The following is a 27,693-nucleotide window of genomic DNA, read 5'->3' as shown; positions in this document are numbered from 1 at the left end:
CACCGGATCTGTTCACGCAGCTGGGTCCATCCATCCTCTGTCCCTGGTGGAAGGTGACCTGCACCCCAGGGCAATGCCTGGCCCCGCCACCTCTGCGGGCACAACCCCCCCTCCCCACGCCATCCGGGTTTGTGTGGGCGTTCGCCGCGATGTGCAGATAACGCCTGGGACCGGCAGTGCCGGAGGGCAGGGTCAATACGTGGGACCCCAAGGCACCAGCGGTAGCCTGCTCCTTCCTTCTTCCTCCTTGGTGACGAGCCAACCCCTGCCAGGGGTTATCGGCCATGCAGCCAAGTGTGGAGGGACATGACAGCAGCCACGAGGGCGGATGGGGGAGCAGAGCCCAGGACAGACCCACCCCTCACAGAGATGTTTGGGACCCGTGTCCCCACCTGCCGTCCCAGTGCCTTTGGGCCAAGTAACTGAACTCCCCCGTGGCTCCCCAGGGGTTGGGGACCCCAGCCGTGGGCTCTCAGCAGTGGGGTCAGCCTGGGAAGGACCTCAAAACTTCCCATGGCAGAATGAGTGTGGCCCCCAGCATCAGTGGGTGCTCGGAATTGGAACGCTGCCACCTCAGCGCAGGCTGCGAGGACACAGAGACGTCAGTGCCCCAGGCAGGGCACGTGGTGTCCCTGTCCCCCCCACCTGGGGGAGTGCTCACCGGTGGAGCCACCCGTTGCGCGCTCCTTTGGGAGAGCGAGAGCTGCAGCAGTGCCGCCTTCCTCCCTGACACCGAAGAAGCACTATGGGGTGCCGGGGCCCGTGGCCGCTCTGGAGATGGGTGCTGTGGGGGTTCTGGGTGCTGACAGGTAAGTGCCAAGGTGTCTCGCACCGCTACCGGGCTGACCGGGCGGCCGATACCACGCGGGTGGATGGGCTGCAAACAACCCTCCGGCTGCTACAACGCTGCGAGGTCGAGCCCGAGTGCCCAGCCGGGGTTTGCTCTGTCTCTGTCCGCGGGTGCCAAAGCTTTGTCACGGTCCCCAGTTGCAACAGGTGAAGGTGGCGGGAATTGTGGATCAAATGGAGAGATTCACCCTGGGCGAACTGTCCTGTTCTTGGTGATGGTCCTCCCTCAGAAGGGAGGAGGGGTGGGGGTGATGGCGACTCCGGGCTGGTTTTTCCCTCATCCTGCCCTTACCCACCTTCTGCACAAGCTGGGGAGATGGAGGGGCAGCTCTTTGTGCCCACGCTGGACCCATCCGAGTCGGGCAGCATCTCCCATGTGGCCGACAGCACCAGCTCCGAGCTGCCTTCAGACCTGGGCATGTGCCAGTTGCTCCCCGCAGCCGCAGCCGCACGGGCAGAGCTTCCCTCTCCCTCCGGCCCGACCACTGCCTCCGCGGGCAGCCAGAGCTCAGGTAAGGCCGGCAGGCAGCTGGCCGCGGGCAGGTTCCTGCCTGCTGGGGCCGCGGTGGGGCTGATCCAGCTGGAGCTGCCTTGTCTCGCTCCACAGGCATCCCGGTGCCACAAGCAGCAGCGAGAGGGCTGGTCCCAGCTGGAAGTAGCGGTGAGCAGGAGGGGCCTCCCAGCCCGGCACCTCTCCCTGGGGGTCCAGCAATGGAAGGCAGCCCCCAGGCCGGGTCAGGGGTTGGGGTGTCCTCTCCAGGTGCTGCCAGCCACCCAACCAGCGTCCCTCCAGCTCCCACCACCACTTGGCACATGCAGCCTCTGTCCTTCAAGCCAACGGGGCGCAAAGTGGGTCTTGCCCTGAGTGCTGTCACCATGGAGCAGATGCCAGTGACAGCACGGACCACAGAGCCATTGCTCCCCCAGGATGAGCACAGAACAGCCACATCATTCCCTAGGATCAGCAGGAGCTCTGCTGAGCCACGTAGTACTGCCATGCTTGCATCCCAGGAGGTCATACTGGGGCTGGATGAGGCCACCTCACCTTTGGCCACAGCTGCCAGCATCTCTCAGGACATGGCCAGCCCCACAAAGATGGCAGCAGCTGCGGCCAGTCCCCCCAGCACAGACACAGAGGGAGCCAGCATGGCAGCCCCACCATCTGCAGACCCCCCAAGTGCATCCTTGGCAAAGGTCACCTTTTCTTCTACCACCTTTGGCACCAGGAAGGCTACGGAGCCAGGGACACGCACCTTACCCAGCACTGAGCACAAGGAATCACAGGACCCTCCTGGGCCTCCCTCTCAGCTGCCTCCAGCCCTTTTGCCTTGGCTTCCTGATGGTGCTGTGCTGGGCACAGGGGAGACACTTCCCCCCAGCCACAGCACAGCCCCGGGCATTGCTGGATATGGGCTGCCTGGAGACAACACTGCCATCCAACCCCAGGCCACCACACAAGCTGCAGGCACACTGGCTGCACTGATGGATGTTGTAGCTGGAGAGCACATCCCACCTCTTGGAAGCACCAGTGCTGAGCTGGTGTCAATCAGGAATGAGGCCAGTACCAAAGCCACAGCAGGCACTGCCATCCCGGAGACCAAGGACACACCAGGGGGGTTCAGTGTGAGTCTGTTCCCCCACGCAACTCTCAATGATCCCCCATGCAGCTCTCCAAGGCCCTCTCCACACTCCATGGGCTCTCTGCTCCCTCAGTCCCTCTCAACAGGCCTTGGGACCACCCCAGCAAAGGCAGCTGCGGGCGGATCTCCTCCATCCACTCCCAGCATGGCCATGCCTTTGTCCCTCACGGGCACCAGTGGAGCAAAACCAGACAGGACCCCTCGAGCTGCTGCTGCTGCACCACCACCTCCCATCACTACATTTGGCATCGGGAATGTGCCAGCTACCCATCCATCCTCCTTTGTTAGCAGCACTCCAGTTAGTGAAGCAGGGATGGGATCGGCATCACCAGCCAGTGGCAGTGCCACCACAATGCCGGGGGACACTGAAGCCACCCTGCCTGTGCCTGATGTCACACCCAGATCTGCACTAACCCCAGAGCTCTGGGCTGCACCCCAAATTGTAGAAGTTCCAGGGACAGAGATACCACCACCCAGTGCTGCAACAGGCACTGGCAGAGTTGTATCAGATACCCCTGGGGGACCCAGAGCAGTCACTGTCCCCAAGGCATCACAAGCAGATGTCCCCTCTCTCCTGGAAGGCAGAGCCAATGTGGGGACGGCTCTGGAGGTGTCCCCATCCAGCATCCCCCAAGAGATGGGAAGAGCCATGTCCTCACCATCCCCGGCTGCCCCACTGCAAGCAATGGGGGCTTCAGGAGACCCCCAGCCCAATGGCAGCACCACAGGGCAAGCAATGGGGGTGGAGTTCCTGGAGGTGAGCACAGAGGAAAGCCCAGGTGTCAGTGCAGCAGAGCCAGCTCCCAGCCATGTGGTTGTCACTGCCAGGCCATCACCAGAGCCACCTGCCACTGAGGACAAGCCCACAGCTGGGATCACTTCACTGGCTGTTGGCCACACAAATGTGCAGGAGGCTACAGCTGCATCCAGGACAGGTGCCACAGGTACCACTGCCCATGTGGACACCACCCGCTCTGAGAGTGCCACCGAGAGTGCAGCACCTTCAGCCACCACCAGCAGCACCCATGTCCCTGACTCCAGCACCACTGGCACAGGCCTGGCCACCGTGGTGGTCACCACACCATCCACCAGCACATTCCTCAGCAACGCTAACCTGCCAACCACCTCAACAGGCCGGGAGACTTTTGTGACCAGGGTCACCACAGCCATGCCACCTGCCACAGCATGGCCCACCAGCACCAGCAGTGCCTCATCCCCTGCTGTGACACACAGCGAGATAAGCAGAGATGGGCAGCCTGTCCCATCCCCAGCAGCACATAACCCCTTGGTGGAGACAACTCTTGGATCCTGGGACGTCCTTGGTCCCAGCACTGCTGTTGCAGTGTCTGGTTTTCCCCTCCCCAGTCTGCACAGCCCAACAGAGAAAGCAACAACAGCCCCCTTGTCCCTGCTTGGTGTTGGTGTAACTGAGGTGACAGCATCTGGACAGACTCCCACTGAACCAGCAACAGGCACCGCTTCTCCTACATCCATCAGCTACCACGAGATGAGACAAGCAGCGAGCACGTCACCTCCTGCCTTCCAGACATCTCCAGGAGCACCTGCCTGGAAGGAAGAAACAGCCGTCAGCACAGGCAGCACCACAGCCACTGCTGCAGAGAACACCACTGCCACCACTACCATCATTGCCACTGCTGCCACCACTGCAGGCAGCATCGCTGCCACCACTGCAGGGAACACCAGTGCCACCGCTGCCACCACTGCAGGGAACACCACTGCCCCCAGTGCCACCATTGCCACCACTGCAGACAGCACCACTGCCACCGCTGCCACCACTGCCACCACTGCAGACAGCACCACTGCCACCACTGCCACTGCCACCACTGCAGGGGCCACTGCTGCCACCACTGCCACTGCTGCCACCACTGCAGGGAACACCACTGCCACCGCTGCCACCACTCCCACCACTGCAGACAGCACCACTGCCACCACTGCAGGGAACACCACTGCCACCACTGCTACTGCTGCCACCACTGCAGGGAACACCAGTGCCACTGCCACCATTGCCACCACTGCCACCACTGCAGACAGCACCACTGCCACCACTGCCACTGCCACCACTGCCACCACTGCAGGGGCCACTGCTGCCACCACTGCCACTGCTGCCACCACTGCAGGGAACACCAGTGCCACCGCTGCCACCACTCCCACCACTGCAGACAGCACCACTGCCACCACTGCAGGGAACACCACTGCCACCACTGCTACTGCTGCCACCACTGCAGGGAACACCAGTGCCACTGCCACCATTGCCACCACTGCCACCACTGCAGACAGCACCACTGCCACTGCTGCAAACACTCCCACCACTCCTACCACTGCCACCACTGCAGGGAACACCACTGCCACCAGTGCCACCACTGCCACCGCTGCCACCACTGCCACTGCTGCCACCACTGCAGGGAACACCAGTGCCACCGCTGCCACCACTGCCATCGCTGCCATCGCTGCAGGAAACACCACTACCACCACTGCCACTACTGCAGAGAACACCATTGCCAGCACTGCAGGGAACACCAGTGCCAGCATAGCAGGCAGCACCGCTGCCACCACTGCAGGAGGCACCATGCCTATTGCATCCACAGCCCCAATGAGCCCAGGCAAGGAGTCAGGAAGTCTCCCAGCCCCAGGCACCACAGCAGCAGTGAGACCACCAACCACCACCAGCCCTGCCACCTCCCTGTCTCATGCCTTTGGGACACAGGGAGGACCATCCACCGAACTGAGCACATCTGCCTACACCACCACTGGGCACAGAACTGCTGCACCTGAGCCTCAACCCACCCATGGGCTTATCAGTAAGTAGATTCTCTTTTTGCCAAAGACAAGAGTAGGAAAGGGGGTTTCAGCCAGTCAAGCACTGTGGTGGATGAGGGCACAGCTGGTCCAGAGTATCTCGTCTGCATTGCACATTAGGCTGCCAGATTCATGGGAAAAGGCAAAATAGGACATTTGAGAGCATCCCAAAAGTGGGTTGAAAATTGGGTTACAATCCATCAGAGCACAGGCACAGCATCCTGGCAGCAAGCAGGTTGGTTTGTCCTGGCTGCGGGATGGATAAACAGACATTAATGATTTCACACCTTTTTCATTGATCTCCTGCCCATGGCAGAGCCAGCAACCTCACTCTACCGCTTTGGCGTGGAAGGAGGGGACCAAGAGTACGTCCAGAGGATGGTGGATTTTAACTCACCCCTGTTCAAGCCAGAAATTGGATTTCCCTTTGGGAAGTCACTGCGAGATACTCTCTATGTGAGTGCCCCCCTTGGTGAGCACATAATGGATGTGCTGCCTTTTTGGTAAAAATACCCAAACAAACGTGCAAATGGAGCAGAAACCAAATTTCATCTGAATACCTTTTTTTTTTTTTTTTCCATTAAAAATGGTTGGTTTCTGCTCACCCATGGAGGCTAAAAGCTATCCCAGTCAGTAAACAACAAGTTCTTTTGGTTAGTTTACAGATAATGGACAGATCATTTTTCCACCCACGGACGACTATGTCCCATCCAACCCCAACCCCCCTCCCCGGGGCTTCACTGGCCGGGAGGACTTTCCAATGGTGGCTGCCTTTTGGGATGATGCAGACTTTTCCAAGGGTGTTGGTACCACCTGGTACAAGGTGAGGGTCACCAGAGGTGTTCTCCTGGGAGAATCCAGTTCTCAACTCACTCATTTAACTCTCTCTCTTGCCATCTGGCAGGAGTACTCTACACTCAGCTCTACCCAAGACTCTGTTGTCCGAGATGTGGAAGCAAAGATTGAGAAATACCTGAAAATCCCCTATGTAGCAAAATGGACCTTGAAGGTGACGTGGGAGAAAGCTCCAGCATACCCATCCCAGAGGGATGACACTCAGGTAAACAGTGGGTGCCCCAGCCAGAGAGGACTTTTGATGGCTGTTTCAAGTCTCACTGCCTCAGTCAGCAGGGAGAGCAGGGGAGGCTTTGGGAGTGCTAAGGGAGTGCCTTGGGTCTCTCCAGACGAGCACCTACCAGGCAGTTCTCACCACGGATGGGATCCGCTCCTTTGCCCTGTTGCTCTACCAGGACGGTGGGATGCGCTGGGACTACACCAAGCTGGCTGCAGCCAACGTGCTGATCGGCTTCTCCAGGTGCTGCAAAGTGTCACTGGGTTTGGGGACAGCAGAGATTTGTCCTAGCACTGTGTTGAGACTGTCAGAGGCATTATCCCCAGGAGAGCCCAGCTCCCACTCCTGGAGCAACCCTTTCTCCTGCAAACTGCAGCAGTTCCCACCCCAGCTGCTTTATGGGGAGAGGAGAAGGATTGAGTTGGAAGGATCACCTTAAACCTCTTCTCTCCACACAGTGGCAATGGCTATGCCCGAAACAATGAGCTGACTCAGGAGCCAGCAGCTGTCAAGTACAGACCAGACCAGCACAGCAGCCCTGGCTTCGGTATGGCACTGGGGGGTCTTTGAGGTGGGTGGGAATGGAAGGAGCTGTGTGCTCTGTGCTAGGAGCATGTCCCCAGCACCCACCCCTGGGAGGTGATGGGCCAGCAAAGCCACTGGGCAAGAGCTGGCCACCAATAGCAGACTGTGGGTGTCCCATGTCCTGCTGTGGCTTGTCACAGCCCTGCTGGCTCTAGAGGGAGCCTGGAGACCTCGTGTGAGGTCAGTGGCCAGGGACAGCTGTCCCTCGGGATCGCTCAGCACAAGGCGAGACCCTGGCTGAGCGGTCGGTGTTGTTCTCTGGTTGCTCCCCCAGATGTGCGCGGGCTGTGGATTTACAGACTGGACAGTCGCTCCCGAGTGAATTACAGGCTGCAGTGCCTGGCGTGGCTGGACACAGAGCCAGCACCCACCACCTGGAACCACCAGCTGCCACCATGCCCCTGCTCCCAGCCCCAGGCAGAGCTGGATCCCCGCTACCACTGGAGTAGAGGTGCCAAGGACAGCCCCCCAGGACCAGCTGCAGGGTGGGGGGATGGTGCCCTCCTGCTCTGGGGGTGGCAGTGATCGCCCCCACTATTTCAGGCCCAGCAGACACCTCCGTGAGGATGCTGCGCACTGTGTCCCCCAGCCCAGCTGGAGCTGGGGTACGATGTCTGTACCAAGGCGGGAGCTTGCTCGAAGGCTGGCAGGAGAGAACATGGACCCTCCCCTTCCATGCTACCACTGGTAAGTGGTAACTGGCATCCCCTTACCCTAAAATACCCCAAGCATCAAGCACAGGCAGAGCAAGGGCCCCAGCACACCCCATCACGTTCCGCCACAGACAGGGAGCTGGAAGCATTCAACTGGTGCTGCCGGCGTGTGGGGAGGCCCTTGTTCTGTGCCAAGTTTGCTGAGAAGAGACCGAGGGTTGGCTGTGAAGGATATGTGCCACCCACCCCCGGTGAGTCCACAGGCTCCACCTCTGCTGTGCCGGGGCACTGAGCTGTGCATGGACCCCATGCATCTGCCACACTTCACAATATGCCAGTGTGAACTACTGAGCTACCACTGAGCAGCTCTGGGGCTGCTCTCCTCCCTGAAACGACACCAACATTTGCTCTTCTTCCTTTGCCCAAAATGTCTCCATCTCCTTTGGACCCCAGCTGGTGCCTTTGGGGATCCTCACATCACCACCCTGGATGGACTCACCTACACCTTCAATGGGCTTGGGGACTTTGTCCTGCTGCTGGCCAGTGATGTCCAGACCAGCTTCATTTTGCAGGGGCGCACAGCACAGACTGGCACGGCCCAGGCCACCAACTTTGTGGCCTTTGCTGCCCAGTACATCTCCAACACCACCACAACAGTGAGTAGGAGTGCCCTGGGTATGAGTTTGAGTCTCTAATGGGAGAGACCTCTCTGGCAAGTTGGGCATCCCTTCTGCATCACCTCCAAGTGGGTGAGACCCAAGAGGTATCCTCTCTCCTTTTCGTGCCACCTTCCACCACTCTAGCAAAGTACTATTAGTGGTGGGATGGACTAATATTCACCAGGAACAGGTCTAACACCTCCTGCAAACAGGCTAGCAAGGGTTGGAGACTCTGGATGAACATGGTCTGCTTCACCTTTTCCATTGCGCATTGTTTTTCCTGACGCTTTAGCACAAGTGACTGCTCTTCCTGGCTTTGCAGAATTGCTCCCTATACCCATTTGGCTTCATTGATCAGAATGTCCTGGTGTCACCAGGAACAGGCATTGAATAGCACGAGAAGGGAGCTCAGAGCTGGGAGGCCCTCAGCGCAGCTCTTCATGCTGTCAAGGTCAACTGAGCAGTGGTGGTGGTGTGGCCTGGGGGGACAGGCAGCTGGCTGTCCTCCTCTGTGCAAACATCAAAGCTGCTGTATTGTGAGTCTGCTGGGGTGAAAAACACACCAACACAGGCCCCAGGGCTGAGCCTCTCTTCCTGGGCTGGAGGAGGACAGTTAGTAATTGTCCTCAGCATGGAGGGACAGCAGGAAGAGACAAGCAGAGGGGTTGATTGAGACATCCACCACAATTTTCAGGTTGAGTGGACCTTGGGGAGCCAGGATGACATCCAAGTCCTCCTGAACAATGAAACCATCCTGTTTTCCTATTCCCAAGGTGAGAAGGATCTGCCGTTAAATGCTAAATGTATGTGGGGGGTGGACCAGAGATATCCCCATTCCCTGGGACAGCCCTGCCAGAGCAAGGACAACCACCTTGAGAACCATTAAATGTCTCTTACCTGCACCTGTCTCTGACTTGGGTGGGGTGGATGGGGAGCACTCCCCTCCAGGAACCCCTGGTTGTCATTTCAGATCCCAGCCTTGCGTGGACTCTCCCTCTGTGCTCTCCTTCTCTTGCAGACCTGGGTGACAAGGTCTATTACAGCCCTGGTGTCCTGCTAGTCAATGCCTCCTCTGTCACGGCTGTCTTCGATGGGACCATCGCTGTCTCTGTCTTGGCCACCTCTGGGATGCTCAGCGTGGTGTGCAGCCTGCCCGACTGGTACCGCAACAGCACCAGGGGCCTCCTGGGTGAGGGCTCCTGGCACCACCCCACAGCCAGGGTGCAAATTCCCTTCCCACTCTAAAGTAGACTGGAAAACTGGGGAATTGTGCTTGTGAGGCCAGGGACACCTGGGTATACACTAATCACTGGCCAGCACCAGAGAGGAGGTCAACCCTGGTATGGGGTATTCCAGCACTCTGGTGATGCTCCACCAGGTGTGTGGGACCATGACCCTGCAGATGACTTCCAGATGCCAAATGGTACCAGCATCCCTGTGAACAGCAGTGAGGAGGAGATCTACAGCTATGGGATGACCTGTAAGTCCAGGCTTAGGGCCCTCCTTGATGATCCTGTCCTTCCTGCATTTGCTTGAGCAAAAGCAATGCCAAGGGAAGGTGTTTGATGTCCTCATTGCTCTGTGAAAAGAAACCCTAGAATACAACAAACCTTAAAATGGCCTGGACCCACGGCATGCTCTCTTGCAGGGGCAGTTGGGGAGCACTGCCTGTTCTCTCAGCCTCTGGACTCACCAGCACTGAACTTCACACCCTTCTTCTTGTCTCGGCTGCGGCAGGAGAATGAAAGCCAGTACCAGCTGGCAGCCTTGCAGTGTCACAGCAGCAAGGAGTGCATCTACGATTCGCTGAGCACAGGGAACTTGGCCCTGGGCCTGGCCACCCAGAGCCTTGCAGCCGACTTCCAGCAGAGGAAGACAGCACTCAGTAAGTGGAGCACATCCTCACCTCTGAAAGGGCATGGCTTGGATATAACTGGGCAGTGCCCTTCTCCTTTCCTGGGCTCTCTTGCATCATATGAGACAGAAGAGAAGTTGCCAAGATCTTGGATTTGCACTGCCCAGCTGGCTTGTCTCCAGTCCTGGGAGATGCCACCAGCAGGACAGTTGCCACCAAGGTTTTGGAACTGTATTTCCTGGAACTGCATTTCTGGCTTTGCTCCAAACCTGGGAGATGCCACCATGATGTGTAACACAAGAACCTTGTTGGTGGGCAGCCATGACAGCATCTGTCTCAGGTCCCATCCTCACCTGCAGGGCCTCAGAGCCAAGGGGTCACAAGGCCACATATGTGCTGGGCTCCTCTTTCCTCAGATGCCTTCCCTCCCATCATCACCGGTGACTCATCAATCACAGCCTTCAGGACAGAGAAGGTCAGAAGGCAGTTCCATGTTTTGGGGGCGGGTGCACGCTTCATTCCCCGTCTCTCACCAGAGCTCAACATAACGGGTAAGGACGGAGAGGTGGAGCAGCTGAGATGGGAAGGAATGAGATGGAATTCATCTGCCACCTCTAACTCCCACCTCTCCTCCTGGCAGAGAATGGCACAGTGATCTGGGAGCCCCATAGGATAGCCCCATTCACCATCAACCTGGAGGCTGTTGGGTCCAACAACATCTCTGCACTCCTCCAGCTCCGCTTCACCCTTTGCAGATGCAGCAGGAGCCAGGAGTGTGACTATAGCAACACTGTCATTGTCAAGCAGTCTTCCTTGCAGGTAGTGTGCCAGAAAGCTCCTCTGGTGACACACTGTGCCTGTCCCCATGCCAGCTGTGCTGGCTGTCCTCTCTGTCCACCCATCCTCCTCACCTTCCCTAAGCCAGTGTCACTGTCCTCTTCCCAGCTGGCAAGGTGCAGATGCGAGAGCGGCTACTTGGGTGCCTTCTGCCAGTACCCTCCGGACCCCTGCTCCCGGGGATGCTTCCCTGGTGTGGGATGTGACCCTTTCAGTGGCTGTGGCCCCTGCCCAGCTGGCCTGACAGGGGATGGACAGCACTGCTCAGGTGACAGGGGCTCACCCCATGGCCACTGGCACCCCAGCCAAGGTGTTTGTCCCGGTGCCATGGTGCATTGCCCCAGCAGATGTCGATGAGTGTGTCCAGGGAATGGAGTGCCCGGGGAACAGCACCTGCACCAACACTGTGGGCAGCTACATCTGCTCATGCCTGGACAGTGAGCAGGGTGAGTGTGGGGGCCCTGGCAGGCATGGTCCTTGTCCTCATCACCCCCAGGCTCTGTGGAAGAGAATTCCTGAGGGACCCAGGTTGGCTGGAGAGAAGGAGGAGCTGGCTGAGCTCTGTGCCCAAGCCCTTGCTGTCATTAACAGAAGGGACCAGAGTCCAGCCACCACTCATGTTCCCAGGCTGTCGATCTCACTAATCCGCTGGGAAGGGAAATTTTTCCCATGCAATTTTACTCCTTGAGAAAAAAATTCTCATCCCAGCAAAGTTCAAATGCACATGCAGAGGTTGGGGGCTAAATCAAGCCGTGTTTTCAGATTGCTTTGGTGGGGTTGAGTTGATGGCTTCTGCTCTTTTTCTAATGCTGGGATTTAAGAAGGGCAAATGGTTCCAGCTGGAAGGAGGGGGAGTGGGGCTTTTCCTTGAATTTATACTGAAACTCCTAACACATAAAAGAAAAACAAACTTGGAAGAAAGGCCTTGTGGGGCAGCTGAGGATCGCTCAGGGAGCTGAGGGCTCTGCCCTGCAGCTAGGTTCATGCCTCTACCATGCTCTCCATGGCACAGGTGAGAGACCAGGCTGTGGCTTAGCCTGCGGCTACCACTCCTGTCCTGAGGGCTACTGCAGCAACGGGGGACGCTGCCACCTTCACCCCATCACCTGCACCCCCATCTGCACCTGCCCCCCAGCTTTCACAGACCAGCACTGCCTGGTGGCAGGAGGGGATTTTCAGCCGCTGCCCAGCACAGGTGGGTACCTGTGCCCAGCATGGGTGAAACCCAACCCCACTCACCCTGGTCCTGGATGCCAGAGCCACCACTGTGGCTTTCCCCCAGCAGGTCTCCCTCATAGAAGCATCCAGATGAGGATCAAGACACTGCAAAACACCACTGTTGAGGAAGTCAACAGCACTGTATGTCACTGGAGGGGGTTGGGCTCAGAGCAGGGAACACACTGGCATACTGGGCAGCATGGCAGCTGGGGGTGCCCATGCCTCTGTATGCCCTCCCATGGGAGCTCTGGGGGTCCAACACATCGACAAGCCCAGAGGGAGGAAACACCAATTGCATGATGATGGCTGCAGCCCTGGCCCTGGGCCAAGTCCCCAGCAAATGAACCAAAGGCCAGAGCAATTCCTGGGGCACAATGCCTGCATCACTCTTCAACCTTTCCCCATGCTGGTGCCATTCTGCCCTCCTCTAATGCCTTCCTGCTCCCCCCGCTGCAGGTCTCAGCCATCCTGGACTCCCTGGAGGTAAAGGCTTTCCAGAGCAACACCAACATCACTGAGATGTGAGTCAGATGTGAAGCAGCCCATGACCACTCCAAGGGTCTGGTGGGGCAGGGCTGAGTGTGGGGCCAGAGGGTTCAGTGCACAAAGGGCATTTTCTCCCAGATCACAGTCTGTTTTTCCAGCGCTGATGCTGGTGAACCCTTGGAGGCACAAGCCAGTTGGCACCTTCCACTCCTGCATCATCCCTTCTTTACCGTGGCCCAAATTGGAATACTGAGGCACAATGAGACTCAGTCACTCCGAGAGGCAGCAGCAGCTCCGCCAGCAGCCCTCTCTTTTCCCTGCAGGACAGACAGCGATGGCTTCACCTTCGTGGTGGTGTCCGAGTTTGCCTATGACAGCCGCGGCACCGTCATCCGCTTCCTGAACGAGGAGCTGCCCGCAGCCGTCACCGGCGCCTTCAACGGCCGCCGCGGGCGACGGGAGGCGGGCACGGGGCTCCTCTTCCAGCGCCTGCACCAGGACAACATCACCGACCTGGTGAAGCGTGAGTTGCTCCTGGCGCTGAGCTGGGGAGTGTGAGAGGAGTATCCCCTGTCCCCGTTGTCCCCATAACCCTGTGTGCCCCAGGGATCGGGTCGCACCCATGGGGAAGGTGGGTGGTCGGCCTCCCAATCCCAGGCATAGATCCAGCTTGGGAAGGCTTGCGAAAGCATCGGGGGTGTTGCTGCAAGGCCGAACCCGCATGTTTTCTCTCCCCAGTGACAGTGGATGAGCTGAGGGACTATTTCCCCTGCTCCCTGTACGGCTACAAAGGCTACCAGCTCCGCTACATGGGGACCATCGGCTTCATCTGCATCTCCCCTTGCAAGATGGGCTACTGCCAGCACGGCGGCCAGTGCCAGCACCTGCCCGAGGGACCCACGTGCAGGTAGCAGCAGCCCCGGGGTGGACAGGGCCACCCTGCACAGCTGCTTCTCCCACGGCATCACGGCTCCTCCCTCCCATCCACAGCTGCCTGCCCTTCTCCATCTACTCCCCGGCTGGGGTCCGGTGTGAGTGGCTGGCCGTCAGCCTGGCTGCCTTCCTCGGCATCCTGCTGGGAGCCCTGGCTCTGCTCTGCCTCCTGTTTGCCACGGGCTGCCTGGCCCTGCACCTCTGCCGCCAGCACCGCCGCCAGCACCGGGGGTGAGCCTGGACCTGCACGGGGGTGGGTGCTGGGCACGTTGGGTGTCAGGGAGAAAAACTGATCCAAAATCCACATTTGAAAGATCCACCACTGGTAGAGCTCATCTGGTTTGGGCAGGGGAACCTTGCTCTGGAAGAGGGGTTGGGGGACCTTTAATATCTTCCAGCCCTTTTTCCAGACATCCGCTGCTCAGGGGTGCAATAGCATCAGTGGCTTGAATGTTAGCTTTTCTTTTCCTCCCGTGTTAGCAAGTGTTTGCATTTCTTCCTCATCCCACCCAATACTTGGTTACAGATGGGCTTTCTATTTAATTTTAATTTGCATACCACCCAAATGATTTCCACCGCAATTCACATTGGTCTGAAAGAGCTGGTCTGGAGTGAGGAAAAGTGGTTTAAGAATTGGACCTTGCTCTTCTGCAGAGCAGTGAGGTAACAGAAGAACGGCAAAGTGCAATGCTAGGGTGGAAGAACTGGCTCTGGTCAGGGCTGTGTCCTGTCCCTGCTCCCAGCTCCCTGCCAGCCCTGGAGCCAGGGATCTCTGGGAAGTTCCTCTGTTCATTTGCACTTGTGGCAAGGCAAGAAATTGCGTGTGCACAACTGGGAGCTTTCCTCCTCTTACCACCCCATCTCACCCCTACAGTCACTGCTCCCCTTTGCCATCTGACCCAGACACCAGCATCATGCAGGGGTTCTCTCAGCCTCTGCTGACATGTTCTCCCTATTCTGTTACCCCCTCTCAGGGCCAAGGAGACCTTGTGGAGGACACGGCCCTTCTCCTGTGAGTACATGCCTGTAAAACTCTCCCCACTAAGGCTCTGCTTCACCCCAGTCCTTAAGCTCTGCTCATCTTCCCTGCTTCAGCTTTAACGATGGCAGGAGAACAAGCAGAGCCCGCCACCTCCCACTCCCTGGAAAGGCATTGGAAACTACAGCTGCAGGCCATTGACCCTTCAGCCCAGGTCTGCCCTGGGGTTACTGTTTCCATGGGGTGTTGGAGTGGGGAACTCTGAACTGGGCTCTGAATCCTGGCCCTGTGCCTCAGAGGTGCTCAGGAGCTGTGCCTCACCCTGAAGCATCACAGGTGTTTGGCCAGCACTGGGATCTGCACCCCTGTCTGAGCTCTGCAAAGTGCAGAGCCAACACCACATTGACACATGGCCTGTTCCTACCTTACAGATAACAATCCAGAGACCCCATGTTATGCCTCTAAGCCAGTCTCCCCAGGAGCCCTAACCTGCCTCTGGTCCTTTTCTGGCATCTCCAAGCTCATGGAGAAGCCAGACATGCCTGCTCTGCCACTTGCTCTCAAGGTCTCCAGCAGCAGCAAGATATGGAAGCAGGGGACAGGCAGCTGCCTTTTGGGTTTTGGGAGGATTCACTCTGGAGGAGATGCTTTTTTGAATGTGTGTTTATGTTGGGTTACCAAAGCAAAAGGATTTCACCTTCCCCTGAGGACCTGCGGAGACATCCGGGATCATCCTTGACTGTGTCTGCACCAGAATATGTGCTACTGCAATATAACCAGACCCTGCAGAGCCCCTGAGAGCAGGGTCAGGTGGGCCAATGCAGTGATTGTAATCCCTTACAAACCAAATAGAATAAACCAAAAATGTTGGCTTGCTGTTAAATTGTCTGCACCTCAAGGGTCCCTACGCCTGCCCTGCTTTGCTGTCACTGAGCCCTCAAATCCCTGCTTTCTGCTGGTCCCATCCACAGAGACAAAGTGAATAGGGACATAAAGTTTCTGGTAGCTTCATCCTCTCATTTTCCCTACACACCTGAAAATCTCACACTGCTTTCATGGACACTGCTTACAGTGGCTCAAATCACACAGGTCAGGCTTTGGTCCCCACAAACATCTCACAGCCCTTCAACCCTGGTGATCAGGAGATGCTGATCCAAGAAGGGTATGTCAGACCTCATCAGACCCCCAAATCCTGCCCCATTCACTGCCCTAGACCCTGGCTTAGCTGTATATCCAGCACTAAAGCCAAGAACAGAAATATCCTGTAATCCTGCTGCTCCAAGCCTGCCCTGTCACTGCTTCTCACCCCAGTTCAGCAGAGGCTGCTGCAGGATGAGTGATACTCAAACCCTTCCAAGATCTTATTGAACAAACAAGATTTGACAATTATTTATTTTTTTTAAGAAAGGAAAATGCTCTCTTACACACAAAATATTATTTTTCTTCTAGCATTTCTGATCATGGGGTTGCATTTTGCCCTCACACCCAGCAGATGTATTGATCTGATTCTGGCTTGATCTGGAGAATTGTCCTTTCTGAGCACAAGGCCCAGGGATCACTCAGGGAGGGATGGCTGGGAAAGAGAAGTGGGGGACCAGACAGGATTGGCTCACAGGACAAGCCTGGCGCACCCTGGCATTTAAGGGTTTGGCCACAGTCAACCCCTATGTGGTATTTAACCCTTTCCCTGGGTGCCAGGGGTCCAGCCTCACCCTGCAGCATGGGAGCACAGTAGGATGTAAGAAGGACAAGGATGGTGTGTACAGTGAGAGGTACCTGCCCACCTCCCCACCAGCTCTGCCCCCAGCTGCAGCTGGGAAAGGGCAACTAAAGCAACTGAATCCTTGGGACAAGTCTGGGTTAGAAATGTGAACTTGTGCCAGGGCAAGCAAGTGCAGGCACTGGCCAAGTGAGCTGCCCTGTGTGGTGGGCAGGGGTGATGAGTTCTGTGGGGGGACACAGGAGAAGAGCAGATCAAAGCACTTGGATGATCAGCCATGGCCCAGAATGTGCTGCGGGTGTGCAACCTCCCAGTTACTTGTCCTCTCCGTCTGCAAAGAAATGAGATTTGCTCAGCCACCTTCTTTCTCCCTGTGGGGCAAGCTGGGAGCCCCAGGGCATTTTCTTGCTGGGGCACAGGGACAGAGGGAAAGGAGACCCCACAATTCTGCTCACCTATCTGCTCATCTGAGTCATTCTCTTCCTCCTCCGAGGAATCTGTTGAGGGTTGCAAGAAAGCCCCACATCAGCTTACAACCAAAACCACATTTGCTGTGCTCCTCTTCACCTCCCAGCACCATTACTCCAGACTCTGCTGGTGGTTATGTGCTGAGGGAGATGTCTCCACAACCCCACAGAGCAGAGCATGGTACAACCTGCACATGAGCACCCAAAACCCTTCCCCCATTTGCTCAGGGCTCTTTCTGCCTTAACCACAGAGAGGCTGGGACATTCCCACTTCCTTCCCAGTCCTGGGCACCAAGACAGCATCACCCCAGCACACATGAGCTGCAAACCCACCCGTGCTGGGTGACTGGTATCCATCACAGCCAATCTTCGGCCTCTTCTCGCTGTAGCGGGCGCAGAGGTGGGCACTGCCCGCCCGATTACAGCACCAGTCGTACAGCTTCAGCTCCTGGTCTGGAGGCAAAAAGGAGAGTAAGGGGCTGAAGGGAAGAGGAGGGAGATGGGCCAATTTCAGGTGAGGCTTTCCTCAGCTTTTGGCAGCTCCACACTCCCTCCAAGGGAAACAACACATCAGGAAACAGGTTGGCACAGAGATTAAAATTATTTACAGGCTACAACAATGCCAGCCTCAGCCAGGGGATGCCAAGGCTGGCTGTGCTTACCACGGTAGGGTGAGGCCTGCCTGAAGGACCTCCAGTACCTCTCCTGCCGGCCCTCGATGAGCTGGTTCTGGCTGTCATACAGGCAGCGGACGCCGGCGCCGTGCTGGTTGGGGGAGGCCGAGTGCAGCATGGAGACACGGGCACCCCACCTGCCTGAAATGGGGCAGCAGTGAGCCTGGGACAACTCTGCCCAGCCACCACACCTGCCTCGGGGCAAAGATCAGGCCAGAGTTGGCTCTTCGTATCCACCACTCCCATCACATCACCCACAGTGCTATAGGGGTTTGGAGGAACTGATGGAGACCATCCAAGTGGTCCCCCAGGGTGAGACCCTGGTCACCAGCATCCCCAGGCAGGTCAGACCAACTCTGGCCAGTCTAATCAGAGGAGGTCAGCCCCCAGTCATCCACCCTTGCTGGAAAGGTGGGGAAGGACAGCTTGGGGATGAGGAGGGTGAGGAAGCAGCATGTCCACTTGCCTCCACGGCTGCTCTTGAAGTGTGGGTCCTGCTGCCCTTGCTGCAGGGAGCAGGGACATGTGGGCAGGCCCTGGTTCCATGCCCTGGGCTCCTGTTGCCGCCCCGTCCATGCCAAGCACTTCAGCCAGTAGTTGTTGCCCACACGGCTCTCCAGCTTGTAAATCCACAACCCACGGAGGTCTGAGCAGAGAGAGAAACCATGAGCTGTCACCTTTGGCCAAGGGGACCACAGGGGCTGTTTTGTCTCAAGGTGAGAGTCATGTGGTGCTGATGCTGGAAGCTAAGCCTATGTTGACCTCCAGCCATGGGACCCCATTTCAACAGCCACTCAACAGAAGGGAAACAGGGGGAGAGGATCTTATCACAGAAGAAAGCCTTGGGACAGAACCATGGGCACAAAAAGCATGGACACAGCAGGGATGTTTCAGTCTTAGGACATAGGGGAAATGTGCTTGAGGGGAAAAGCCTGGCCTTGAGAACTCAGTGAGAGCCTCAACATAGTAGCCGGCTGTATTTCATTCCCTGGGAATAGTCCCCTCCTTGGGAACCCACCCCAGCTGTGTGGCACTACCTGTGTTGTAGCCCCTGAATTGGTCAGGGCGATATTTAGCAGCTGGAGGTCTCTTAGTCAGGTCATCATTGTAGTAAAAGCCATCCCCACTGAGTGAATAGAAAAGAGAAAAAATCAGGAGTTGCTCTTCCTGGGTGGGATTATCCCAGCCCCAGCCTCAACCCCAGCTTGCCCTCGAGCCATCCTGATCCTGTGCCAGTGGAATTGCAGCACCCACACAGCAGCTCTGGGGACAGGAGGGCAAAGGCATGAGCTGCCCCAGCGTGCCTCCTCCTCTGTGTAGGGTACAGCTCTTCTTGAGTGCTGCACTCCTGCTGCATCAGGGGCTGAGCCCACAGGCATCTGAAGACCCCTACGAGCACCTTCCATGGTTTCCAGCATTTTGCCAGGCAATTTGGAGCAGAAACCCACAAGTGGTCACACACACAAACACACGCCTGTGCAGCCTGCATTCCCCATCCAGGCCACCTTTTCCTTGCCCAGCTGCAGCAAGCAGCTAATGAGAAAACCCTGGAGACAGCATGTGCAGGGCAAGACGTAATGCGAGGAGGCAGGAAACAACTGCTCCGGCCAAGCACGGAAATCCCTTCCCTCGGCTGGTGCAAAGTTCAGCAAACATCCCCTATTTCCCACTCCTTCCACCCAAACTGCCAGGATGCTGGGGGCCCAGGACTCCAGAGGGATTTGTAGATTTTGCAACAAGCACAGTCCAGCAAGACAGCATGCTGTAGCATGATCCAATCCCTAATGGGGCAAATTCGTTTGTGAGGCCCCTATATGCTAGGATATAGGGGCATGCAGACCTCATCTGGGCTGTCCTCATCCTTGTAGGGCACTGCCTGGGACATGGGGGAAGGATTCAACCAGAGGGAGCTGTGGGTGGGAGGCATCTCAGTGCTCAGAGGAGGCAGGTGTGGGGTGCTGAGCTGCTGTACCTGGTGTAGCCGATGAGGACATTGGTGGAAGCGAGCCTGGTGTAATCCCACTGCATGCCTCCGTCCTGGTACAGCATCAGGATGTAGGACCTGAAGCCATCAGTGGTCAGGACAGCCTGGTATGTGATTGTCTGGGGAGAGGCATTGCAGACAGGTAAGAAAGTGAGTGAAGATGTGGGGCAGCGCTTGCTGGGGAATGGCTGGACTGAGGTCTAGAGGGAAACAAGGCAAACACAGCCAGGCCTGGTTCACATTTCACATGGAAAATGTGACGGGTTTACTTTGAAACTGTTCCATGACAAGCTTCAAATTCACCCAATTTTATGCCTCTGAAAAACAGCATTTCTGGTGCGCAATAAACTCCCACCACCTTAAAGAGAATGGTTTTATGGAACGGAAGAAGTTAAGCTAAAGGTGTCCCTCAAAAAACCCAGAAACCACCAAAACATGGACACAGCTCAGTCCTTTTTAGTAAAATTCTTCCAGACTTGCCTTTGTCACAAAACTGGTTCTTATTTTCAGGCACAGAGAGGGCCATTGCCTGTGGGTCTTGGGTTTTTTTGGCAACTCAACAGCACCTGTGCTCCATCAGTTCCTTACCTTCCGGGTGTCAGTCCATGCTGCATAGACAGGTGCCTTCTCCCAGGTGATTTTCAGGGTCCAGGCTGCAGAGTAGGAGGACCTCATGTACCGCTGGACCTTTGCTTCCACATCACGGACGAACGGTGGCTTGGCCGTGTTGAGGGTGGAGAACTCCTGTGGGTTGGGAACACACATGTCTGTGTTAGCTCCCAGTGGGACAAAACAGGTCTAGACTGGGGTCATGCATACACCCCTGTGAACAAAGTGCTGGATGGGGTTTGGATGGCTCAAGAGGTGACATAGCATCAAAAGCTCTTAGATTTGGCTCAGAAAAGGGAAAAACTTTTCAGAAATGGAAAAAACTTTTCTATTAATTACACATCTCAAGAGGCATCCACAGAATAGATGATGAGTATATAATCAAAAGGTGTTTTGTGCAATCATGCTACCAGGTGGCTTCACTCACCTGGTAAAAGGTGGTGCCAACGCCTCTGGAGAAGTCAGCGTTGTCCCAAAATACAGCAATCATGGGGATCTCTTCGCGGCCATTGAAGCCATTGGGAGGAGGATTGGAGTACGTGAGGACACTCTTGTCTGAGGTTGGGAAAATGATCTGTCCATTGTCTGTAAACTGAGCAGAGGGATCCCTCCATCAGGTGAGATCAGGACCATCAGCACTCCCTGGCGTGGGGTGGCAGCCCTCCCATTTCTAAGACCACTTTGAGCAACGCCCAAAGAAAACCACCACCTGCCATGGCTGAAATGGCCACAAAATCACCTCCTGCTGCAAACAGACCACAGCAGCATGCCAATAGCTTTGGCCTGTAAGAGTCCCATCCCAGGCACCTGGCCCATGGTGCCTCTCCCAGGCTTTTGAGTGATGGCTGCTTGCCCAACAGGTCAAGCCCAAGTAGACTCACGTAGAGAGAGCTGCGCAGGGTTTTTCCAAAGGGGAATCCAGTCTCGGGCTTGAAAAGTGGAGAATTAAAGTCCACTCTCCTTTCCACGTACTCCTGATCATTTTCCCTTGCTCCATACCCATAGAGGGGCACAGCTGGAACTGGAAAAGAAAACAAACAAACCATAAAACCAAACCACATTTACAGCAAAGCCTTTGGTCTGTATCAAAAATTTTAAAGCCCTGAAATTATCTTGCTTCTACTGGGACAGAGCCTGGGCAGCAGAAGCATGGAGGGACACTGTCTAAAGCCTCCAGCGACACTCTGCATGTCACCTTCCCTTGCAGGAGTTTGTTCCCCTCCGTTTCACTGCCTTACACAAACACAACTATCCTAAACCTTGTACAATGGCTTTTATGGTCACTGTGCTCTGCTTCAATCAGCGCTGTTGGGACACTGCGCTGAATGACTACCATTAGGAGGGGAAGAACATTGTACAAGGACTGTGGCAGGGAACAGCACAGACCTAAACACCCACAGCTCTTTCTAGAGACTTTTACATCCTCCAGCTCCCTATTTATGTCTGTGAAAAAAATATTTGGAGGGGATGGATTTTCCAGCTGACAAGACTGTACTGAAGGCAGGCTCAGCCTGCCAACAGTGCAAACTCCTTGTGCCGCGTCTCCCCCAGGATCCTGCCTTCAAATTAATCCCTTGTTTCCTGGGCACCGCATGTCACTGAGGATGGTCCATCAGGAAACTGGATGTGTTAGTCCCACCTAGGCTGCTCTGCGAGCATCACGTACCTGCGGGACTGGGCAGCAGGGCTGGGGCAGCTGCTGGCACTCCTGGCGGAGCTGGAACCACGGGGGACGATGCGCGGGAGGTGACACTGGCTGCTCCTGGCCTGGGAAGCAGCTCCCTGCCCCTGGGCAGGGGTGCTGGAGGGGCCGGGCCGGCGGGGGCCGGGCTGCAGGCTGTGGCTGGGCGTGCGGTGGATGGGGACCCGCCCTGAGATCCCCCCCGGCCTGGCAAGGCTCCAGAAAGGCTCGACCCAGAGGTGGCCGGGGCTTTGTTTGCCAGGCTGGTGGTCGGCTCCCTGCCCGGGAACGGCCGCAGGGCAGCAGGTGATGAGCCACCAGCAGGTCCTGGCCCCTGGGTTTTTGCTCCGGGACTGCCAGCAGGGATCCCAGCGGGAGGAAGGCCAGGGAGCCCTGGGCTCCCCTCAGGTGGAGAGTGGGTCTCCTCCTGTGCCCCGGATCCAGCGGCACTGGGAAGGAAATGGGTTACGTCCCCTTGCCCTGTCACGGTTCCATGGAGCACAGCACTCCCTTCTCCAGGAACAGGGATGTCGGCATCTCCATAGGGGGCTCCGGGGCTTCCCGGCTGGCGGGGAGGCAGGAGCAAGGCAGGGCCCCCTGGCACAGCAGCCCCCAGCTCCCCCTTTCCCCCTGCAGAGGACCCCACTATTGACTCACGTGCCGAAAGCTCAGGGCTGGCAGACACCCCCTCTGCAGAATTTCCTCTCTGGGGAGCAGAAGGCAGCACCGGGGCAGCGTTGGGGGATATGGGAGCATGAGGGGACACTTCTCCCAAAGGTGCTGGCATGCCTGAGGCCACCTCATCTTCAACAGACCACGACTGAGCACTTCCAGCTTCTTCTGACAGCGCACCTGGTGACCCTGGCAGCTGAGGGCTGCTCCCACTCTGGGTGCTTGGTGCAGAGTAAAGGTCCCCATTGGGTGCCAGCCCTGAGCTCAGCCCGTGTCCAGGGAGAAGCAGAGAAGCAGCCACCGAGGTGGTCATGCCATTGGAAACAGCACTGTTGTCTGGAGCCACTGGGACCAGGCTGGCACCAGGGGAAGGTCCCCCATTCACCAAGTCTCCTCCAGGCACCACCACATTGACTTCGCTCGGTTTTCCATCAGAAAGTTCAGTATTGGCACCACTTTGGGTGCCAGGGGCAGACACAGAGACTTCTTGAAGGCCACCAGCCTCCAAGCCTGTATTCAAGCTACCACCAGCTGCAGCAGCTCCAGGAAGGCTTGTTTCATCAGCAGCCTCGCCTGTCCTCCCAGGTAATGAAGACCCCTCTGTAGACAAGGAAGAAGATGCAGACTGCAACACACCTCCTGTTTCTCCACCAAGGGTTTCTGAACCAGCTGGTCCCATTCCAGCAGGAGCCTGGGACTGCCCTGTCGATTCTCCATCACCAACCCCTTCGCTTGCCCCTTCTCCTGCAGCAGGAAGGATCCCAGTGCCAGCATCCAGGGAGGGCTGAAGATCTTCAGCAGCACTGTCTGCTCCTTTGAGCACACCCAGGCTGGATGGATCTGAAACAGGGGATGCTGCGACATCACCACTGGGAGAGGCTGAACCAGATGAGGAACCTGCACCAGGCAGTTCACCCTGCTGAGGGCTGACACCTGAAGGACTTGTCTCCACGTTGGGATTTTCACTCTCTGGGTTTCCTGCCTGTGCCGTGTCCACTGCACTCTCAGCCCCCTGCACCAGACCAAACCCTGGGCCAGTTTCACCCTCTGGAGAGGCTGGGGACAGACTGTCAGGGCCAGGGGCTGCAGATGAGATGAGTCCTGCTTTGTCACCCCTTGGCACAGAAGGTGCTGCCACATCACTGGGAGAGTCAATACTGGATGGGAAACCAGCACTGGGTAGTTGATCCATCCCAGCTGCTATTCCATTCCCTGCAGTGGAGCTCAGGGATGGCTCAGACTCAATCCCACTGCCTGCTCCTTCCAGTGCTGGCTCTGCCGTGCTGGCTCCTTGCCCTTCTGCTGCTGGCAGCCCCACATTTGTGCCAAGCTGGTCCCCAAGGCCAGGTGATGGGGGTCCTGCTGGTTCATGAGCTGCTGAGATGGGGGTATCCCAAGCTGAAGGCGAGTCGGTGTCTGGCCCTTCGGCCCCAGGGAGACCTGCTCCCACGGGAGCACCAGCTGCTGGTCCCCATGGCTGTGACCCATCGAGGGATGGAGACCCAGGGGCTCCCTGGGCAGCACTGAGGTCAGGGCTCACTGGTGTCTCTGCCTCAGACACGGGGCCAGCCACTGATCCCAGGGGTGGGTAAACAGCCCCAGGAGCACTGGCAGATTCACCAGGCAAGGCTCCTGGTCCTTCAGCTCCCGAGAGATCAGGCTGCGTTCCAGCACTGCCGAGAGGTGCAGGACTAAGTGAGGACACTTGTCCCAGTGCTGGGGCTCCTCCTGTTCCTGTTCCATCCCCAAGTGCTGATGGAGGGGAAAGTTCAGAATGCACCATATCCCCTGTTTCTTCTGCTGGCAGCTCTCCAATGTTAGTGAGGTCCTGCTGAGGGCTGACACCTGAAGGACTTGTCTCCACGTTGGGATTTTCACTCTCTGGGTTTCCTGCCTGTGCCGTGTCCACTGCACTCTCAGCCCCCTGCACCAGACCAAACCCTGGGCCAGTTTCACCCTCTGGAGAGGCCGGGGACAGACTGTCAGGGCCAGGGGCTGCAGATGAGATGAGTCCTGTTTCGTCACCCCTTGGCACAGAAGGTACTGCCACATCACTGGGAGAGGCAATACTGGATGGGAAACCAGCACTGGGTGGTTGATCCATCCCAGCTGCTATTCCATTCCCTGCAGTGGAGCTCAGGGATGGCTCAGACTCAATCCCACTGCCTGCTCCTTCCAGTGCTGGCTCTGCCGTGCTGGCTCCTTGCCCTTCTGCTGCTGGCAGCCCCACATTTGTGCCAAGCTGGTCCCCAAGGCCAGGTGATGGGGGTCCTGCTGGTTCATGAGCTGCTGAGATGGGGGTATGCCAAGCTGAAGGCGAGTCGGTGTCTGGCCCTTCGGCCCCAGGGAGACTTGCTCCCACGGGAGCACCAGCTGCTGGTCCCCATGGCTGTGACCCATCGAGGGATGGAGACCCAGGGGCTCCCTGGGCAGCACTGAGGTCAGGGCTCACTGGTGTCTCTGCCTCAGACACGGGGCCAGCCACAGATCCCAGGGGTGGGTAAACAGCCCCAGGAGCACTGGCAGATTCACCGGGCAAGGCTCCTGGTCCTTCAGCTCCCAAGAGATCAGGCTGCGTTCCAGCACTGCCCAGAGGTGCAGGACTAAGTGAGGACACTTGTCCCAGTGCTGGGGCTTCTCCTGCTTCTGTTCCATCCCCAAGTGCTGATGGAGGGGATAGTTCAGCATTTGCTAAGTCTTCTGTTCCTTCAGTCAGCAGGTTTCCATTCTCTCCATTAGGTGATACTGAGGGCTGAAGGGCTGAAGGACTCATGTCACTCTGGGTATCTTCATAGGGACTGGCATCCCCTGGACCTCCTGCCTGTGCTGTGTCCCCTACCTCCTCAGCTCCCTGACCCTGGATCCCGGCAGTGGGCCATGCCACTCCATCAGGTACAAAAGGCGTTGTGCTGGGGGCATCTGAATCTGAACTCAAGCCAGTGCCAAGTCCATCGGCTTCCTGGGGAGCTCCAGCTGCCACCCCCGCTGGCTGTGATTCCCTGAGAGATGGAGACACGGCTGCTTCTGGGCCAGTAGTGAGGTCAGGACTTGCTGGTGTCTCTGCTGTACCATCAGCTTCAGGCAGGTTGCTGGCTCCTGCCTCAGGGGCTGGGTAAGCAGCCCCAGGAGCACTGGGGGTGTCTGTGGGGGATGTGGGAGCATCAGGAAGCAGCAGTGGCTGTTCTCCAGTGGGGGTCTGCCATGGGGTAGGCTGGAGGGATGGACTGGCCAGATCCACAGCTCCCACATTCTCTGCAGGCAGTGCAGTGGCTGAGACTGGAAGATTTGTGTCACTCTGTGCATCAGTGGGAAGCCCTGGGACCAGCGATGAGGTTGCAGTGTCCTCTGTTTCCTCAGGTGCCACTGATGCCCTGCTGCCTGCAGGTGACAAGGCTGAGCCAGAAGCCTCTGATGACACCCCGGGAACTCCCTGCCCATCCCCATCCCCACTGCTGGATGGTGTCAGTGAAATTTCTGGGCTCAATGCCTGGCCAGGGAGGAGGGAGGACTTCCCAGGGTTTTCCACTGTTCCTGATATCACTGAGCTCTCCGGAGGTAGAGGGGATGAGCTGGCTGTGCTGAATTCACCATTTATTGCATCTTCTGCATCTCCAGATCCTTCAGCCAAAGGACTTTCCTCACCAGCTGGCTCCATTTCTCCTGCTGGCTCTGGATTAATGCCCTCAACCCCACCCACTGCTCCATCCTGCTGGGTTGGAAGCAGCTCCTCAGCATCAGGTCTGGGGCCCGAGGAGTTGGCACTGGCTTCACTTTGAATAGCTTCAGGCAGGATTACGCCTTCCTCGACTGCTCCCTCAGCTGTGGTCAGCCCTTGACTCGGCAGCACAGTGACACCAGCAGTTGGCTCTGGCACCCAGGTGACTGCAAGTGGAGAGGTGGTGTGGAAGGATGTAGTGCCAGTGCTGAGCTCTGTGTCTTCTCCTCTGTTTGCAAGGATGTCCTCCTTCACATCCTCAAAGACAGGGGTGGTCCCCAGAGACACATCAGGAGGGACCTCTAGTTCATCCTGCACTGCTTCTGGGGTGACAGCGGGGTGCTGTGTGGTGATGGTGGCAGCAGTCGTGGCTGTACTGGGAGCAGCTGAATTTCTCTCAGCACTCTGAGTCGTGTTAGGAGCCTTGGTCTCATTCACTGAAGAGCCATATTCACTTGTCACCACCAGTGGGTCCGTCTCAGTCCAGGGAGGGAAGGTCTCAGCATCAGGTGCTGTGGTGCTCATCTCTGTAGTGAGGGTAGTATGGGGCCACTCGTCCTCTGTTGTCAAGGGGAAAGCTGTCCCCACAGTAAGGGGCCCATCGGTAGTGACAGGAGCAGCAACAACAGCCCCAAGCCCTGCAGAGAGGCACAAAGTGGAGAGTTAGGGTGGGAGCTGGAGCTGGCAGCCTGCAGGCTCAGACACCTCTCAATGAGGGTCACCACTTCCACCACTTCTTAAACCCTTTCTGCCTCATCCCACAGCCTTACAAGGCCCTGATCTAAAAGCCAAGGAGTGCAGTCTGGGCTGCCTTGGGTATAGCACTGCACTGCAGCTCTTGCATACTCAGCATCAGCAGCTGGCAGCTGAGACAGGACACAATCCATCACAGGTCAGAGATAGACACTGGTGCAAGCATGGAGGCAAAAGCAGCTGCAGAAACCCAGTCCAGCCATGCTGAGGATGGTACTGGGATGCCTGGCCACGGGGTAGAGCTGGAGCCCATTAAGTCTAGTTCATAGCCCTGGGAGTGTCTGTGGAGCTCTGACACCTCAGGGCAACCCTCAGCCCTCTTTCCATCACTGCAGGGACAGCCCTGAGCACAGTCACTTCTGCAGAGCCTGGGGGGATTCTGTGTTTTTTTCACCTTTCAGGTGTCTGAGGGACATTTAAATAACTTCACCCAAAGCCCTGTGTCAGATAGGAAAACCAAGGCTTAGGGAAGCCTTCCCTGACTGCAGATGGATTCTGATCTACTGCACTTAAAGCAAGTTCAATAAAACTGTCCTTGGCTGGGCACCTGCCTGCTCCTGCCCCCATCCCTCTTTCCTCCAGCTGACTGAAGGCACCAGGGGTTCCCCACCCATGAAGGAAATATTTGCAAGCTCCCAGGACCAAGCCCTGCTTACAGTTCTCTCCCCTTGCTGTCAAAATCCTAACCCACATCCAGGAGCTCTGCTGAAAGGAGGAGACACCTGCCCACATCCCAGACGTGTCTCCCAGAACCTACTGGCACCCATGGGTGACGTTTCACACGGTCTTATTTTTAGGACAGGAATGCAGGCTCTGGGGCGACCGAGCTGCCGCC

General features: G+C 57.2%; 3 protein-coding genes across 3 annotated transcripts; 1 reads left to right on the top strand and 2 right to left on the bottom strand.

The window, feature by feature from the left end:
* Positions 1-1,919: 1,919 nt before the first annotated feature.
* Positions 1,920-5,078, bottom strand: LOC136365793 (calphotin-like). Its single transcript, XM_066326494.1, has 3 exons — positions 4,022-5,078; positions 3,491-3,709; positions 1,920-2,080 (listed from the first exon to the last, which is right to left on the bottom strand). The coding sequence occupies exons 1-3, from the start codon at positions 5,076-5,078 to the stop codon at positions 1,920-1,922; spliced, it is 1,437 nt and encodes a 478-aa protein (XP_066182591.1).
* Positions 4,989-15,201, top strand: MUC4 (mucin 4, cell surface associated). Its single transcript, XM_066325920.1, has 26 exons — positions 4,989-5,308; positions 5,623-5,762; positions 5,965-6,129; positions 6,211-6,366; positions 6,491-6,621; positions 6,837-6,925; positions 7,238-7,414; positions 7,507-7,650; positions 7,748-7,867; positions 8,070-8,272; positions 8,970-9,048; positions 9,294-9,464; positions 9,654-9,755; positions 9,924-10,160; positions 10,547-10,681; positions 10,771-11,235; positions 11,315-11,413; positions 11,980-12,162; positions 12,253-12,326; positions 12,642-12,706; positions 12,995-13,194; positions 13,410-13,578; positions 13,662-13,835; positions 14,579-14,616; positions 14,700-14,797; positions 15,015-15,201. Exons 1-26 carry the CDS (start codon positions 5,077-5,079, stop codon positions 15,069-15,071), a joined length of 3,903 nt encoding a protein of 1,300 aa, XP_066182017.1. The 5' UTR covers positions 4,989-5,076; the 3' UTR covers positions 15,072-15,201.
* A 743-nt stretch (positions 15,202-15,944) lies between these two features.
* Positions 15,945-26,630, bottom strand: LOC136365792 (mucin-4-like). Its single transcript, XM_066326493.1, has 11 exons — positions 21,704-26,630; positions 20,919-21,058; positions 20,465-20,629; positions 20,017-20,172; positions 19,417-19,547; positions 18,482-18,570; positions 17,907-18,090; positions 17,433-17,581; positions 17,104-17,223; positions 16,759-16,800; positions 15,945-16,634 (listed from the first exon to the last, which is right to left on the bottom strand). The coding sequence occupies exons 1-11, from the start codon at positions 26,628-26,630 to the stop codon at positions 16,618-16,620; spliced, it is 6,120 nt and encodes a 2,039-aa protein (XP_066182590.1). The 3' UTR covers positions 15,945-16,617.
* Between the last annotated feature and the right edge of the window lie 1,063 nt (positions 26,631-27,693).

Source organism: Sylvia atricapilla, chromosome 10, assembly GCF_009819655.1.
Source record: "Sylvia atricapilla isolate bSylAtr1 chromosome 10, bSylAtr1.pri, whole genome shotgun sequence".
Lineage (NCBI taxonomy): Eukaryota > Metazoa > Chordata > Aves > Passeriformes > Sylviidae > Sylvia > Sylvia atricapilla.
This window is presented reverse-complemented; position numbering and strand designations above follow the sequence as displayed.